This window comes from Vicugna pacos, chromosome X (genome assembly GCF_048564905.1).
Source record: "Vicugna pacos chromosome X, VicPac4, whole genome shotgun sequence".
NCBI lineage: Eukaryota > Metazoa > Chordata > Mammalia > Artiodactyla > Camelidae > Vicugna > Vicugna pacos.
The window spans coordinates 48,257,813-48,276,384 of record NC_133023.1 but is presented as its reverse complement, the minus strand read 5'-3'; the positions used below and the strand labels follow the sequence as shown (position 1 = coordinate 48,276,384).

Here is an 18,572-nt window from a genome sequence, read left to right as displayed (position 1 = left end):
TAATTCCTCTTGCAATGAGTTGTGACAACACGTGAAATGTTGTCTACCAGGGAAACTTACTAGGGACTCAGTGCCCCAAATTTTATAGGGGGCTGGTCATGTTGGCATCCTCTGCCTAGCATGTACCAAAATTACAGACCCCCAGAAAGAAGGCAGGTATTCAGAATGACCCTCATTGTTTATAGAAACAGCTTAGGCACAGCAAGTCGCTTTTGTCAGGGAATGGTGAGAACCCTCTTGAGATCCAAGTTCCAAGATGCCAGCCAAGGGCCAACCTTTCAAGCAGGCCTTTCTAGGGATAGCAGTCTCAGGCCTGATATGTTAACTCTTTTTTTCTACACAGTATTAAACTGGTTTAGCCATTCCAGAAAGCACTCAGGTAGTTTTTTGTTTGTTTGTTTTTGTTTGTTTTTTGTTTTTATCAAAGTTAAGCATGTTTGTGACTTTTTGGTTCTACTCCTGAATATGGGAATATATATTCTAGAGAAATTGTCATAGAGGTCCACAAGGGAATATTTACAAGACTTTTGATTGCATGGCAGTATTGTGTGTGGTAGAGAACAATTAGAAACAACTTAGGTATTTATCACCAGGGCATGAATGAGAAACATATGGGAGATGCTTACTCAGTGGAGGGTATTACATATCAAGAAGCAACAGACTAGATGTATGTACCCTATAGCAGTGTGTGTAAATATCATAAACATAGTGTTGAGTGGGGAAAGTAGCATATGGAATAGTGGTTCTCAATTGGAGTCTGCCCTGGGCCATGTAAGGTGTTTAACAGCATTCCTGGTCTCTACCTACTGGAGGCCAGTAGCAACACCCCTACTTACGACAACCAAAAATGCCTCTAGATATTGTCAAATGTCCCTTTAGATACAAAAAGAACCACTAATCTATTGAAATGATCATATGCTTTTACTCTTTAATCTGTTAATGTGGTGAATTTGGATTGAGTAATTTTCATATGTTAAGTGAACATTGTATTGCTGGGATAAACCCTTCCTAATCATAGTATACTATCCTTATTTCTGTATTGGTTTGCCTTTTTTAAAAAATAGATTATTTACCCTTTTATTATTCAGATCTAGGATTTTATTTTTTATCAGCTTTGTTTAGGTATAATTTACCTAAATTTATAAGACTCACCGAGTATCTACTTCGATGGGTTTTAACAAATACATATAGTCAGGTAACTACCATCATAATCAAGATAAAGAACATTTCTGTCACTTCATCAATTTCTAATATTCTTTCTCCCTTTGCAGTCAGTCTTTGCTCCTGCCCTGGCTCTTGTCAAACACTGATCTGCTTTCTGTCACCATAATCTTGTTTTTTCTAGAACACCATGTAAATAGAATCATACAGTAGTAATCTTTTGTGTTTAGCTTCTTTCATTTAACATAATTCCTTTAATAGCCATCCCTATTGTTGTATGTATTAATAGTTGGTTATTTTTTATTGCTTAGTAATATTCTATTACATGGGTGTACCACTCATTCACCAGTTCATTCCAGGACATCTGGGTTGTTTACTAGGCTGTTTATATGGGGGATTACTAGATTACATTGTAGATGTTTTTTATAAGATGCTACAAACTGTTTTCAAAAATTGCTATAACATTTTGCATTCTCACTTGTAATATAAGAGTTGCAGTTGTTCCACATTGGTTTTCAGCACTTGTTATTGTCAGTATTTTTAACTTTAGTCATTCTGTTTTTCTTCACTTTAATTTATTTTGTATATAATTTTATTGAAGTATAGTCAGTTTACAATGTTACATCAATTTCTGGTGTACAGCATAGTGCTTCATTCATATAGGAACATATGTACATTCATTTTCATATTCCCTTTCACTGTAAGTTACTACAAGTTATTGAATATAGTTCCCTGTGCTATACAATATAACCTTGTTCATATAGTTTTTTATATATTAGTTAGTATCTGCAAATCTCAAACTCCCAATTTATCTCTTCCCACCCCCTTCCCCCCAGGGAACCATAAGTTTGTTTGCTATATCTGTGATTCTATTTCTGTTTTGTAAATAAATTTGTTTGTCTTTTTATTTATTTATTTTTTAAGATTCCACATATAAGTGATATCATATGGTATTTTTCTTTCCCTTTTTGGCTACTTCACTTAGAATGACATTCTCCAGGTCTACACATGTTGCTGCAAATGGCATTATTTTATTATTTTTATGGCTGAGTAGTATTCCATTCTGTAAATATACCACTACTTCTTTATGCAGTCATCTGTCAGTGGAAATTTACATTGTTTCCACATCTTGGCTATTGTAAATAGTGCTGCTATGAACATTGGGGGTGCATGTATCTTTTTGAATTAAGGTTCCCTCTGGATATATGCCCAGGAATGGGATTGCTGGATCATATGGTAAGTCTATTTTTAGCCTTTTGAGGAATGTCCATACTGTTTTCCATAATGACTGCACCAAACTACATTCCCACCAACAGTGTAGAAGGGTTCCCTTTTCTCCACACCCTCTCCAGCATTTGTCATTTGTGGACTTTTGAATGATGGCCATTCTGACTGGTGTGAGGTGATATCTCATATTAGTTCTGATTTACATTTATCTGATAATTAACGATATTGAGTACTTTTTCATGTGCCTATCGGCCATTTTATGTCTTCCTTGGAGAATTCCTTGTTTAGGTCTTCTGCCCATTTTTGGATTGGGTTATTTGTTTTTTTCCTTATAAAGTTGTATGAGCTGTTTATATATTCAGGAAGTTAAGCCCTTGTCAGTCTCGTCTTTTGCAAATATTTTCTCCCATTCTGTAAGTTGTCTTTCTGTTTTGCTTACGGTTTCCTTTGCTGTGCAAAAGCTTGTAAGTTTAATTAGTTCCCATTTGTTTAATTTTGCTTTTATTTCTATTGGTTGAGTAGATTGTCCTAGGAGAACATTGCTGAGATTTATATTATATAATGCTTTGCCTATGTTTTCTACCAAGAGGTTTATAGTGTCTTGTCTTATGTTTAAGTCTTTAAGCCATTTTGAGTTTATTTTTGTGTATAGTGTGAAGGAATGTTCTGACTTCACTGATTTACATGCTGCTGTCCAGTTTTCCCAACACCATTTGCTGAAGAGACTGTCTTTACCCCATTGTATGTTCTTGCCTCCTTTGTCGAAGATTAATTGACCAAAAGTTTGTGGGTTTATTTCTGGGCTCTCTATTTTCTTCCATTGATCCAAGTGTCTGTTTTTGTACTAATACTATGCTGTTTTGTTTACTGTAGCTCTGTAGTATTGTCTGAAGTCTGTGAGGATTACTCCTCCAGCTTCATTCTTTTTCTTCAATAATGCTCTGGGAATTCTAGGTCTTTTGTGATTCCATATAAATTTTAGGATTATTTGTTATAATTCTGTGAAGAAATGTCCTAGGTACTTTGATATGAATTGCATTAAATCTGTAGATTGCTTTGGGTAGTATGGCCATTTTAGCAATATTAATTCTTCCAATCCAAGAACATGGGATATCTTTCCATTTCTTTAAGTCATCTTTAATTTCCTTAGTCAGTGTCTTGTAGTTCTCCATGTATGTCTTTCACCTCCTTGGTTAGATTTATTCCTAGGTATTTTATTACTTTGGGAGCTATTTTAAAAGGGACTGTTTCTTTACTTTCCTTTTCTGGCATTTCATTGTTAGTGTAAAGATATGCAACTGATTTTTCTATGTTAATCTTGTATCCTGATACCTTGCCAAATTCTTTTAATAGCTCTAGGCTAGTAGTTTTTGTGTGGAGCCTTTAGGGTTTTCTGCATATAGTATGTCATCTGCATATAATGACAGTTTTACCTCTTCTCTTCCAGTTTGGAATAAAAAATAAAAATCCCTTTTATTTCCTTTTATTGTTTAATTGCTATGGCTAGGACTTCCAATACTATATTGAATAGAAGTGGTGATAGTAATCATCCTTGTCTTGTTCCAGATTTTAGGGGAAAGACTTTCAGATTTTAACCATTGAGTATTATGGTGGCTCTAAGTTTATCATGAACAGCTTTTATTATGTTGAGATACGTTCCCTCTGTACCCACTTTGGTAACAGTTTTTATCATAAATGGGCATTGAACTTTTATCAAATGCGTTTTCTCCATTTATTAAGATGATCATGTGATTTTTGTCCTTTCTCTTGATGTAATGTATCACGTTGATTGATTTGCATATGTTGAAACATCCTTATGTCCCTGGGATGAATCCAACTTGATCATGGTGTATTATCTTTTTATGTGTTGTTGGATTTTCTTTGCTAATATTTTGTTGAGGATTTTTGCATCTATGTTCATTAACAGTATTAGCCTATAGTTTTTCTTTTTTGTCTTTGTCTGGTTTTGGTATCAGGGTGATGGTGGCTTCATAGAATGAGTTTGGGAGTATTCCCTCCTTTTAAATCTTCTGGAAGAGTTTGAGAGGGACTGGTATGAGCTCTTTGTATGTTTGATAGAATTCCCCAGTGAAGCCATTCGGTCCTGGACTTTTGTTTGCAAGGAGTTTTTTTTTTTTTATCGCTGATTCTATTTAACTTCTAGTGTTTAGTCTGTTCAAATGATCTATTTCTTCTTGATTCAGTTTTAGTGCACTGTATGTTTCTAGAAACTTGTCCATTTCTTATAAGTTGTCCAATTCATTGCCATATAGTTGTTCATAGTATTCTCTTATGATTTTTTTTGTGTTTCTTTGGTGTTGGTTGTAATCTCTCCATTTTCATTTCTTATGTTGTTTATTTGTGTTCTCTCTATTTTCTTTTTTGTGAGCCTGGACAGAGGTTTGTCAATTTTGTTTACTCTTTCAGAAAACTAGTTCTTGTTTTGATTGATTTTTTCCATTGTTTTTAAATCTCTATTTTATTTATTTCCTCCCTGATCTTTGTTATTTCTTTCCTTCTACTGACTACATTTTGCTTGTTCTTCTTTTTCAAATTCTTTTAGGTGTTAAGTTGGGTTGTTTATTTGAGATTGTTCTTCTTTTTTAGGAAGACCTCTATCATTATGAAATTACTTCTTAGGACTGCTTTTGCTGCATCCCATAGATTTTGTGTAGTTGTGTTTTCATTGTCATTTGTCTCAAGGTATTTTTTAATTTCTTCTTTGATATCATCTTTGACTCATTGGTTTTTTAGTAGCATGTTATTTAGTCTCCATTTTGTCATCTTTTTCTCATTTGTTTTTCTGTGGTTGATTTATATTTTCATGCCATTGTGGTCAGAGAAAATGTTTGGAATAATTTCAGTCTTCTTAAATTTGTTGAGGCTTCTTTTGTGCCTGAGTATGTCATCTATTCTAGAGAATGTTCCAAGAGCATTTGAAAAGAATGTATATTCTGTTCTTTGGGGATGTAATGTCCTAAAACTATCAATGAAGTTCAACTGTTTTGTTGTATCATTTAGTATCACTGTTGCCTTACTGATTTTCTGTCTGGAAGACCTGTCCAGTGATGTTTTTGGGGTGTTAATGTCTCCTACTATGATTGTATTCCCATAAAAATCTCCCTTTATGTCTGTTAGTATTTGTTTTATATGTTTAGATGCTTCTATATCGAGTCCATGTAGGTTAATGAGTGTAATATCTTCATCTTGTAATGCTCCTTTGATGATTATATAGCATTCTTTATCCCTTTTTATGGCCTTTGTTTTAAAGTCTGTTTCGTCTGATGTGAGTATTGATACTCCTGCTTTCTTGTCATTTCCATTTACTTGAAATATCTTTCTCCATCCTCTCCCTTTCAATCTGTATGTATCCTTCACTCCAAAGTAGATCTCTTGTAGGTAACATATTGTAGGCTTTTGTTTTGTTATCCAATCTGTCACTCTATGTCTTTTAATTGGAACATTTAGTCCATTCACATTTATAGTAATTATTGATAGATATGTGTTTATTGCCATTTTGAACTTTGTTTTCCAGTTCATTTGATATTTCTTCTTTGTTCCTTTCTTTTCCTTTGTGTTTTTCTTTTTGTGGTTTGGTAATTTTCTTTTGTATTAGCTTGCTTTCATTTTGGTTTTTGTGACTCTGTTGTATGCTTTTGATTTGTGGTTACCCTGTTTTTCAAGTATTTTAACCCCTTACTATATCTGTTTGCTTTAGACTGATAATCATGTAGGCTCAAACACATCCTAAAAAGAACAAAGAAAAAAAGAAAAGAAAAAGAGGAGAGAAAAAAAATATATTTTCTTGCCCCCTCTTCCACCTTTTATGATTTTGATATTCTTTATTTTTATTTATTACTTTACATCTTCATGTTTATTCTCTTGCAGTTCACTGTAGTTGTCATATTTCCAATTATGTTTTTTCTCATTTATTTATCTTCCTCTTTTTTTTCTATTTAGTGTTGACCTTTCAATATTTATTTTCTTTTTTACATTTTTATTGAGTTATAGTCATTTTACAATGCTGTGTCAAATTCCAGTGTAGAGCACAATTTTTCAGTTATACATGAACATACATATATTCCTTGTCACATTTTTTTTTCGCTTTGAGCTACCACAAGATCTTATATATATTTCCCTATGCTATACAGTATAATCTTGTTTATCTATTCTGCAATATTTCTTTTAGTATAGATTTAATATTGCTGAATTCTTTTAGTTTTTTGCTTATCTGTGAAATTCTTCATCTCTCCTACTCTAAAGAATAGTCTTGCAGGATAGAGTATCCTAGATTGCAGCCTTTTCTCCTTCAGGACTTTGAATATATCTTGCCATTCCCTTCTGGCCTGAGGTGTTTGTGTAGAGAAATTAGCTGAGAGCCTTATGGGGGGTTCCCTTGTAACTAACTCTTTGTTTATCTCATGCTGTCTTTAGAATCCCTTCTTTATCTTTAACTTTGGCCATCTTAATTGTATGTCTTTGTGTAGGTCTGTTTGGGTTCTTCTTGTTTGGGACCCTCTGTGCCTCCTATACTTGGATATCTATTTCCTTCTTTAGATTTGGAAATTTTTCCGTCATGATTTCTTTAAATACTTTTTCAGTCCCCTTGTTGCTTTCTTGTCCTTCTGGGACCCCTATTCATAGGTTGGCATGCTTTATATTACCCCATAAGTCCCTTATATTGCTTTGATTGTTTTTTCTTTTCTTTTCCATCTGCTGTTCTGATTGGGTGACCTCTGTTATCCTTATTTGTTCCCCTGCGTTATCTAGTCTACTTTTGACTGTCTTTAGCTTGGCTCTTATCTCAGCCATTGAGCTTTCTGTTTTTAATTGGCTCTTCTTTATAATTTCAATTTCCTTTTTAAAATATTCTCTTTCTCTGGTTCAGTCTCTTTTAATTCCTTCAGTGCATTGATCATTCCCTTTTTGAAGTCATGATCTAGTAGACTATCAGGGTATATTTCATTGATTTTTCTTTCAGGGAATTTCTCTTGTTCTTTTAATTGTGAGTGATTCCTCTGCTTCTTCAATTTACTTACATTTCTCTGGCTCTATGGATTTAGGAGTATCAGTTATCTACTGTGGTCTTGAAGGGCTGTTTTATTTTTTGGTTGTTTGTTTTTATTTAAATTTGGAGTGTTCCTGTGTAGTCTGTGTGCATCCAATAGTTTTGTTGTTGTGGCTGTTCTTAGTATGGATGGTTGTCACATCTTTCTTCCATCAGTGTTGGCTGTTATCCTTTTGATTGGGAGTGTGGTTGGTGTTGTGGTCTTTAGGGCCTGCCCTGGTTTTTGTTGTGGAACTGGGCCTCCTTTTTTGTTCTGTACTTGTCACATCCTTGACAGGGTCCTGATCTGCTCCCCTTTTGCTGGAATAGAGTCTTCTAGATCCATTTCTGAGTTGTGGTGTGTAGTAGGCAGGGTTGGAGTGCTTTAGCTGGGAAGAAGAGTAGACAGGAGCTCTCCACCGGGAAGTGCCCTCTGTGGTGTTGTCTGTCACTTGTTATGCAGGCTTACAAAGTACTCTTTGTTGATGCTGCCTTTGTCCCCACCTTAGCTGCAGATTTGTCAGCCACTACTCTAGTGTCCCCCAGGTTCTGAGCCCTAGGAACTACCAGTGCAGATCTGCCAATGTCAGGTGCTAGGACTGCCATAGCAAGGTTGCCTTTACACACCTGAATCTGTGGCACATGACAGAATCAGGGCAGACCCCATCCCCACCTCCACATTCAGTCTGGTATGCTGGCCTTTGGTAAATACCTGTACTCACCCCTGCTGTGATTCAGAGTGCAGCTCACTCACTCCCTTAGTTGCAGAGGCATGGGTCCATGAAGAGTCCAGAGAGAGCAAATCTTCCCTCCCTGCCTGGGACTGTAAACAAATCAGTCCCACCTGTTAAGTTGCAGGGCCACTGGGTTCATCTTTCAGTCCCGCCTCTGTGCAGCAGTGATGGCAATGACCAAGCCCCACTTCTCTTCTCTCTTCTCGGGAGAACATACCAACAATGGAGGCAAGTGTAGAAGTGTCTATGGCGTTGTTGTGTTGCACTCCTGCCCCTCCCCACACCAACAGTGATGCTTTTTTTTTTTTTGAGGTCCCAGGCTATTCTGTTCTGCACACACCTCCAGCCAGACCTCACACTGCTCTCCAGTCCCCTGAGTCTGTCTCTGTGCACTGGGCCCCAGCCCTCTGCCTGGGCTCCTCACTGACCTCCAGCAGCTAGTCCCGGCTCATCCCTGCTGGCTCGTGTCTATGGCCGTGGATCACAGAAACCCTCCATGGCGGTTTCACTTAGCTCTGTCTGCCAAGTGTTTGCCACTTTCTCCTTGGAGCCTCGGAAGCTCCACTTCTGTTCCCACTAACCTCCCAGCTGGAAAACGGGCATCCCAGCATTAGGGTACCTTTCTTCTTATGCCAGTTCCTCCCTGCAGGACCAGTCATGCACCGATTTTTACTTTTTTTCTTTATTAGATTTTGTGAGAATCCTCCTGTATTTGAAATGAGAGATACTGTCAGAGTTCAGTAGGTGTTCTGTGCAATTCAGTGGGTTTGTAGATGTAATTCTTGGTGTATTTGTGGGAGAGGATGAGTTGTGAGTATCTCGACTCTGCCATCTTGGCTACTCCTCCTTAGCCATTCTATTTTTAATTTGCATTTCCTTAATGGCTAATGATATTGAGCATTTTTTCATGTGCTTATTTGCCATCTGTATTAGATCTTTGGTGAAGTGTCTGTTCATGTCTTTTGCCCATGTTTGTTTTCTTATTGTTTAGTGTCAACATTTCTGTAGTTTGTTTACAAGTCCTTGGTCAGGTATGTGATTTGCAAAGGTTTTCTCCCAGTCTGTGACTTTGATTTTAACAGTGTCTTTGAAAAGCATAAACTCTTAGTTTTATTGAAATTCAGTTTACCATGTTTTTTCTTTCATGGTTCATGTTTTTTGTTTATTTAAGAAATCTTTGCCTAACCCAAAGTCACAAAGATTTTCTCCTGTTTTGTTATAGAAATTATGTAATTTTATTTCTTATGGTTAGGTCTATGATCTTTTTTAATGTCATTTTATGTGTGGTATAAAATAAGGGTCAAGGATAGTTTGTTTCCAAATGGATATTAAGTCATTCCAGTACCATTTGTTGAAAAAAAAACTATTAATTTCCTCACTGAGTTACTTGGGCACCTTTTTCAAAAATAAGTTGATCATATATGTGCAGGTCTGTTTTTAGGGATGCTATGTGACTATTCATATGGTACTGCCACACTGTATTTTGTTGTTGTTGTTTTAATTGAGATATTAAATGTCATATAACATTGTATCAGTTTCAAATGTACAACATAATGATTTAATATTTGTATATATTACAAAATGATCATCACAAAAATTCTAGTTAACATCCATCACCATACATAATTATGATTTTTTTCTCATAGTGTCTTGAATAATGTAGCTTAATAGCAAATCTTGAAAGCCAGTAGTGTTAAGTCCTTCAAATTCATTCCTTTTCAAAACAATTTTGAGTATTTTAGGTAATTTGTATTTCTATATAAATTTATTTCATCACAAGGATAATTTTGTTCTCTTCTTTTTATCTATATGAGATGATGAATGTTAACTAAACTTGTCATGGTAATCATTTTACAGTATATGTAAAGCAAGCCATTTTGCCATACACCTTAAACATATACAGGGATTTATGTCAATTATTTCCCAATAAAACTGGGGTGGGGGAAGAATCAGCTTCCCTAGTTCTACCAAAAAGCAAGAACAACAAGAACAAAAAAGAACGCTGCCAGAATTTTGATTAAGATTGCATTAAATCTGTAGCTCAGTTTTGGAAAAATTGATGTTTTCTGTTTCATACACATCTGTTTATGTATTTAGGTTTTCTATAATTCCTCCCAGCATTGTTTCTAATTTTCATTGTAAAGGTCTCCATATTATTTTTAAAAGTTGATTTCTAAGCAGTCTTTTTCTGCTTTATAAATGGTATTTTAATTTCAATTTCCTATAGTTTGTTGCTATGATATAGAAATACACTTGATTTTTGTATATAGCTTTCCCTCAGAATCTGCAGGGGATTGGGTCCAGGACCCCATGTTGATACCAAAATCTGTAGATGCTCCCATCCCTTATATAAAATGGTGTAATATTTGCATATAACTTACACACATACTCCCATATACTTTAAATCATTTCTAGATTAATTATGATACTTAATATAATGTAAATGTTATGTAAATAGTTGTAAATACAATGTAAATGCTTATATAGTTATTGGCATGTGACAACTTCAAGTTTTGCTTTTTGGAGCTTTCTGGAATTTTTTTTTCCTGAATATTTTTTGTGTGCAATTGGTTGAATCCATGGATGTAGAACCTGTGGATATGGAGGGCAGACTGTATTGACTTTGAATCATGACACATTACTGAATTCACTAGTTGGGTCTAGAATTTTTTTTAAGATTCCTTAGGATTTTATACATGCATAATTGTGTCATTTCTGAATAAAGACAGTTCTACTTATTCTTTTTTAATCTGTATGCCTCCTATTCCTTTTTCTTGTCTTATTGGACTAACCAGGACCTCCAGTACAGTGTTAATTAGAAATAGTGAAAGCAGGCATCTTTTGTTTTATACCTGAATTTTAGGGGCAATAATTCAATATTTTACTATTGAGAATGATATTAGCTTTAAAATTTTCATGGTCACCCTTTATCACATTGTGGGGGTTTCTTTCTAAACCTAATTTGCTGGTGGCTTTTATTATAAATGTGTTTTATCAAATTCTAATTGAAATAATCATATGGTTTTTCTGTAATCTATTATTGTGGCGAATTGGATTGAGATAAGTCCCTTCTAATCATGGTGTATCATCCTTTTAATGTACCGTTTTGACTGATTTTTTAAAATTATGTTGCTTGTCTTTTTATTATTAAGTTCTAGGATTTCTATATATTTTATATATAGGATACAGACTCTTTATTAGATTGTGTTTTTCTGATTTCTTCTGATCTGTGTGGCTTGCCTATTTAGTTTAAAAAGTCCATGTGTATTAACTCCATCTTGATTTTTTTTTGTCTGTCATTTTCTATTGTCTATTATTTCTCTTAAGTTTTGTTCATGTCTTATATTCTCATGCACCAGTTTATTTTTGAATGAGTACTGAACACTATATACAAAAATTATAGAGTTTTTTAAACTTGGAAATAATTTTAAACTTACAGAAAAATTGAAAAATAAGAACAGTACAAAGGCTACCTATACAGGTATACCTCAGAGAGATGAGTTCGGTTTCAGACCACAACAAAGTGAGTCACACAAAGTTTTTGGTTTCCCACTGCATATAAAAGTTATGTTTATATTATACTGTAGTCTATTAAGTGTATAATATCATTATGCCTTTAAAAAGTACATGCCTTAATTATGTGTACTTTATTGTTTAAAAATGCTAACCATCATCTGAACCTTCAGTATGTCATAATCTTTTTGCTGGTGGAGGGTCTTTCCTTGAGTTGGTAGCTCCTAACTAATCAGGGTGTTGGTTGCTGAAAGTTGGGATGGCTGCAGCAATTTCTTAAAATAAGACAATGAAGTTTGCAGCATCAGTTGACTCTCCCTTTCATGAACCATTTCTCTGTAGCATGCATAGTGTTTGACAGCATTTTACCTACAGTAGAATTCCTTTCAAAATAGAGTCAGTCCTCTCAAACTCTGCTGCTGCTTTATCAATTAACTTTATGTAACATTCTAAATTCTTTGTTGTCATTTCAACATCTTCACATTGTCTTCACCAGGAGTAGATTTCATCTCCAGAAAGTACATTCTTTGCTCATCCATAAGAAACAACTCCTCATCTGTTAAAGTTTTATCATGAAATTGCAGCAATTCAATCACATTTTCAGCCTCCACTCCTAATTCTAGTTCTTTTTACTATTTCCATCACATCTGCAATCACTTCCTCCACTAAAGTCGAACTTTTCAGTCATCAATGAGGGTTGGAATCATCTTCTTCCAAACTCCTGGTAACATTGATATCTGACCTCTTCCCATGAATCATGAATGTTCTTAATGGCATCTAGAATGGTGAATTCTTTCTAGAAGGCTTTCAATTTACTTTTTCTGTATCCATCAGAGGAATCACTATATATGGCAGCTATAGTCTTACAAAATGTATTTCTTAAATCTTAATACTAGAAAGTCAAAATTACTCCTTGATCCATGGGCTGCAGAATGGATGTTGTGTTAGCAAGCATGAAAACAACATTCATCTCATTGTACATCTCCATCAGAGCTTTTGAATTACCAGGTGCATTGTCAATGATCGGTAATATTTTGAAAGGAGTTTTTTTTTTTCTGAACAGTAGGTCTCTACAATGGGCTTAAAATATTCTGTAAACCATGTTGTTGTAAGCATATTTGCTGTCATCCAGATTTTTTGTTCCATTTATAGAACACAGGCAGATTAGATTTAGTGTAATTCTTTAGAGCTTCAGGATTCTCAGAATGGTAAATGAGCATTGGCTTCAACTTAAAGTCACCAGCTGCCTTAGCTCCTAACAAAAGATTCAGCCTGCCCTTTGAAGCTTTGAAGCCTGGCATTGACTTCTCTCTAGCTGTAAAAGTCCTAGATGGCATCTTCTTTTCAATAGAAGGCTGTTTTGTCTACATTGAAAATCTGTTGCTTAGCATAGCCACCTTCATTAACTATTTTAGCTAGATCTTCTGGATAACTTGCTGCAGCTTCTACATTAGAACTCGCTGCTTTGTCTTGCACTTTTATGTTATGGAGATGGATTTTTTTCCTTAGATCTCACAAACCAACCTCTGGTAGCTTCACACTTTTCTTCAGCAGCTTCCTCACTTCTCTTAGCCTTTGTAGAATTGTAATCCTTGCTCAGGATTAGGCTTTTGGCTTACAGGAATGTTGTGGCTGTTTTTATTTTCTATCCAGACTACTCAACTTTTCTTCAGATTAGTAATAATGCTGTTTTGCTTTCTTATCATTCATGTGTTCACTGGAGTTGACACTTTTAATTTCCTTCAAGAACTTTTCCTTTGCATTCACAACTTAGCTAACTGTTTGGCACAAGAGGCCTAGCCTTCAGCCTATCTCAGCTTTTGACATGCCTCCCTTACATTTTAGTTTTTGATTTAAAGTGAGAGTGATGTGATTCTTCCATTCACTTGAACCCTAGAGGCCATTGTAGGGTTATTAATTGGTTTAATTTCAATATTGTTATGTCTCAGGTAATAGTAAGCCTGAAGAGAGGGAGAGAGATTGGGGAACAGTATAACAGTCATCACATACAACATTTATATATTATGTTCTTCTTATGTGGGTGCAGTTTTTAGCATCTCAGAACAATTACACTAGTAACATCAAAGATCACTGATCACAGATCACCATAACAAATATAGTAATAATAACAAACTTTAAAATATTGTGAGAATTATTAAAATGTGGCACAGAGACACAAAGTGATCAAATGCTCTTAGAAAAATGGCACCAATAGACTTGCTCAACCAGGATTGCCACAAACCTTCAATTTGTAAAAAATATGCAGTATCTGTGAAGCGCAGTAAAGTGAAGTGCAACAAAATGAAGTATGCATGTATACCATTTACCCAGATTTACCTAATATTAATATTCCACTGATTTTACTTTATCATTTGAACATGCTCTTCCTCACTCTCCTCCCTCTCTCCTCTTCCTTCCCCTCTCTATATGCTCGCACATACGTGCGCACATGTATTTTTTTCTCAGCCATTTGTTGCTTAACTTCCATACATCATAGCCTCTTTACCTTTGAATAATCCAAGTTATATTCCCTAAGGCATATTCTTTGGAGATAATTTGAGGCTCTGGATGATGTGATTCCTTCAAATAGAAATTTATTATATTTTTCTCACTTTTCTAGCTATTCTCACTGGTAAGAATTACCTAAAACTATTTAGTCTGCCACAATCAGAAATAGAATCTCTGACCTATCTTTTTATGATCTAGTGCCAGAGTTTTATTGCCATAGTGTGTTTTACTATTTTCAGGGCCAGTGTCCTTTCATTACTCTTCTTTTATAGAATTTACTTGCTATTCCTACTTATTCTTTTTTCTGTAGAATTTTTACAGTTTGTCTAATTGTCAAATAATTTTATTTTTTATTATTAAATTGTGAATTGATTTAGGAAAGATTGACATTGTTGTCATTTTAATATTTTTATATAAGAATAGGATCTGTTTTTCGATTTCTCCATTTCTTTTTTGTTGTCCTCAGTAGCCTTTCCCTTTCTATTTTTCCTCTGTTCACAGCAAGATGGATTCTGGATATACTCTGAGTACTGTAACAACCACCTGGACGCCTGTATGGAGCTCTCCAAACTGATGAAGGATAGCCGCTACCAGCACTTCTTTGAGGCCTGTCGCCTCTTGCAGCAGATGATTGACATTGCTATTGATGGTTTCCTTTTGACTCCAGTGCAGAAGATCTGCAAGTATCCCTTACAATTGGCTGAGCTCCTTAAGTATACCGCCCAGGACCATAGGTAAGGGATTGAAGGAGGCAGGGATGAGGAAGAGAGCCTCCTCTACATGTTGGTTCTTATTGAGACTGTATGTTCTTTTGCCTTTTCTGAGCTTCTGTTAGCTTATATGCACAGTGGAATGATGATACAGTCTTGCTTACCTCACAAGACTGTTGTGTGTATAAAGTGAGGCAGTGCTTGAGAGTTGCTTATTAAGTTGTAAATCAATATGCACACAAAATCGGTTTGTATTATTATTGTACAACTTAGACACTGCCTTCAGGGACCTTATAGCCTGGTCCTTAGTCCTGAGCTCAGCCAAGTAAATCAACCCAGATGGAATAATTGTTCAGCTGTTTATTCTACTCTATTTGATACAGTCCAATTTCCTAGTGACAGACTGCCCAACTTGTAGTGACCTTAGATTTCTTCTGCAAGTCTACATCCCTGGTCTTCTTTAGTCTTTTCCACCTTCCTTTGCCTCATCCCAACCATATCTCCCCTTAGACCCAGGCTGGGAGAAAATAGACTTGAGACTTCCCCTGAGTTTTTTCAAAGTTTTTCATTATTTTCAAGAAAACTAACCCAAAAAAGGAGCTTAATCACTGTCTGAATGGAAATGTTATTCCTAACCTCCTACCAGAAAGGTATATGCTGGAAGTAATCTCCAACAACGGGGATTGTCTAGAGTGAACCATCCCCCTTCCTTTCACATGCTTTATTTCATGGTATTAAATCCCTGGCCTTAGGTTTGTTGGCCCAGCTCTCAGTTCTTTTCCTGATTGATTACTCTAAAAAGAAAGAATGCCTTTGCCCCATTTCCCTTAGTTTCTGCCTGATTCTCATGAGGCCTGCTTCCTACTTTCATTTGGCTCCATTGCCTCGTTTCCTTGGAGCTGACTTCTAGACCTAATTGCATAAGGCGATGGATGTGAGCCAGTTGGTTTTGTTTATGTCAAGCTTCTAGGCCAATCCCTAGGTTCATTTTTAAGTTGATGTTGTTTCTTTAGCAAATCATGGGTCATGTACTTCACTAGTTCTGGAGCACTGGACAGATTTCAGATTTGAACCCAAATGTGGTGACACTAGATTCTCCCTTTATGTGAGTAACAACACCAGTGGTAGCTCTGCCTTCCATGTTCTTTTGACTGTGAGGGAGGCAGGTATAGAAGGACCTTGCAAAGCAGGACTCCACTCCCTTCTCCCTAAGTCTGTTTACTGGCTGTGGGATAGTGGGGGTACTCATTAGACATGGAATTTGGAGGTGACTAAATCTCTCTTAAAATATTTAATATAGCTTACTGATAGAACTGAGTCCTAAGTTTTCTAAGGATACACTTTATTGTGACACCTAATAGGACACTGAAGAACCCACACTAAAATTACAATATTAAAAAATAAAAATGGAAAATATTTATGGTACTAAAAATGGAAAAGGCCTTCAAGGTAGTTCTTCTTGTCTGATTTCCTCATTGTATAGCTGGAAAGACTGAGGCCCAGAAAGGGAAAATGACAGTGAACAAGTCGGTGGCAAAGCAGCGACACAAAGTCTAGATAGTGGTCTGGGAACCTAGCTTTTTAAAGGGCTCCAGGTGATTTTCATGCCCAGGAAGATTTGTGAGCCATTGTACCAACAAGTATGGAAGACATTTTCTAGTTCTGTCAGGCCATGATGTCATGGGTCTAAATGACCTCCGCAGTTATACTTCATGGTGCTAAGTGACCAGAAGCAACCACCACTGTACCTAAATCTCAGTGGAACATCCTTCAGACCAATGGTTTTTAAAACCAGCATATTCAAAGAGTAATTCTCAAATGTCTTCATATCACAGCTCATCTCTCACCTACTCCTGAGTATCTGTTCCATGGAACCTAGCAGGAGGCTCTTTGAAAATCATACGTGTGGACTGATGATATTATCTAAGTAAATTATGTATTACATAAGTGCTTTTAAGAGCCCCTGAAAGACCATTTTCAAATCACAGCTAAAAACTATGTTAGTTTCTTAGGCCAAAACAATTTCAGGGCCTTATTGGGTTTAGTAGGAGCCAATAAATTCGGACACCTGCCTGGGATTTGCCATTCCTGTGTACCTTCATCTGGTGGCTAGAACCCCTATCTCAAGACTTTCTTGCCTTCTGGGTCCCTGGTCACCTCTCCTTCCACCCCTTGGACTTTAATGCTAAAATAATGGCTCAGACAGTGGCAGGCTACATCAATCCCTGTCCTCATTTGGGGTAACCCACTGGGCCCAGCACTATCCCCATACCATGGGCCACCCCTTCTGGCAGGCCTCAGGAAGCTGTATCAAGATGATAGCTCCTGCAATGCATGTTAGAGTAGCTTGGATTTGAAGGCAATTAGAGGCTGCTGCCAGCTTGACAGGTCAGATAAGAGTTCAAATAGGTAGGTATGAAATTCAGGCAAGCAGAGTAGTTTCTGAGGGAGATTAGATGGATGTGGTGTGATAAATGGAGAATAATACTATCTTTGTTTACAGAAGGTGACCCCCCAACCCATACTTCCTTAAGCTGAGAAGAAAGATTCTATGTAAGAGGGAGATTACCTGACATGTCTGGAACAAGACAGTCTTAGTTCAGTCAGTGTCCTCACTAGGATGTTCCTCACCTCATCTGGAAACCTGGGGCCTCTGAGCAGTGTTCAGATTAGACCACAGCTATTTGCTTCTTCTCTCACTCCTAAAGCTAGTGGGGAAGGTTACAGATGGGAACATCTCCTCCTGTAACCATTGTGAAAAAGGCAGCCAGCTAAAAATGGCAAAGGTTGATGGACATTATGACACAGTGGCAGTGATAAATTCATGGCTGAGTAGTACATGGAGTCAGACAGAGTTGTAATAAGCATTCTTATGCCAGTGCTGTTCAATAGAACTTTCTACAATGATGTAAATGTTTAATATCTGTGCTGTTCCACATAGTAGCCACTGGCCACACATGGCCATTGAGTACTGAGAAATGTGGCTGGTGCAACTAAAGAACTAAATTTTTAAATCATATTTAATTTTAATTAAATGTGGCTAGTAGCTACCATGTTGGACAGTGTAGTTCTATGCTTTACTTCCCAGAAAGTGGCTTAAGGCATTTTCCTGATGCTCTCAAATCTCAAAATAGTATAAGACACAGAAAAAAGACCTAAAGAACAGTGGTCCTTATTTATGTCAGCAACTTCAACACTGCAACAGCCTGTTCTGTTGTTACCCTACCCTGATTCTAAATGGCAGGCTCAGATAGTCTTGCCAGGGAGAAACTTTGACAGTGTTACAAAGGACAATAGTTCACCATAGGTTGGAGCAAGTAACTATAAAAGTATGAAATGCAACAGGAACAAATGTAATGTTTTATAGTTGGGTTTGAGAAATCAATAATTAATTAAAGGACATATTGACAGAAATACAGTTTCTAGACAGCATATTTTAAGATTTAAGAAGTGTTGGTTGACCATAAGTTCAATAGGAGTCAGAAGTGGAATCTGAAAGAAAAACTGATAATAGCTAACATTCATTAAGGTGCAGAATAAAGAAGAGGTTTTGGTGGGTTGTTTTTGTGTGTGTGTGTTTAAATCAGAGTTGTCTTGAGACATCCTGTCACTGGAGGTGATAAAATGTAATAGCGTTTGAAGATTATGGTCTGACAGCTGTTCAGAGAATAG

General features: G+C 36.2%; 1 protein-coding gene across 10 annotated transcripts in view; it reads left to right on the top strand.

The window, feature by feature from the left end:
• The window catches only part of ARHGEF9 (Cdc42 guanine nucleotide exchange factor 9), a 293,132-nt gene that overhangs the window by 219,985 nt on the left and 54,575 nt on the right, over positions 1-18,572 (top strand). For all 10 annotated transcript variants that reach the window (XM_072956524.1, XM_015251972.3, XM_072956527.1 and 7 more), the window contains one exon: positions 14,692-14,924. In XM_072956524.1, coding sequence (XP_072812625.1) covers positions 14,692-14,924 — 233 coding nt within the window. The remainder of the gene's footprint in view (positions 1-14,691; positions 14,925-18,572) is intronic.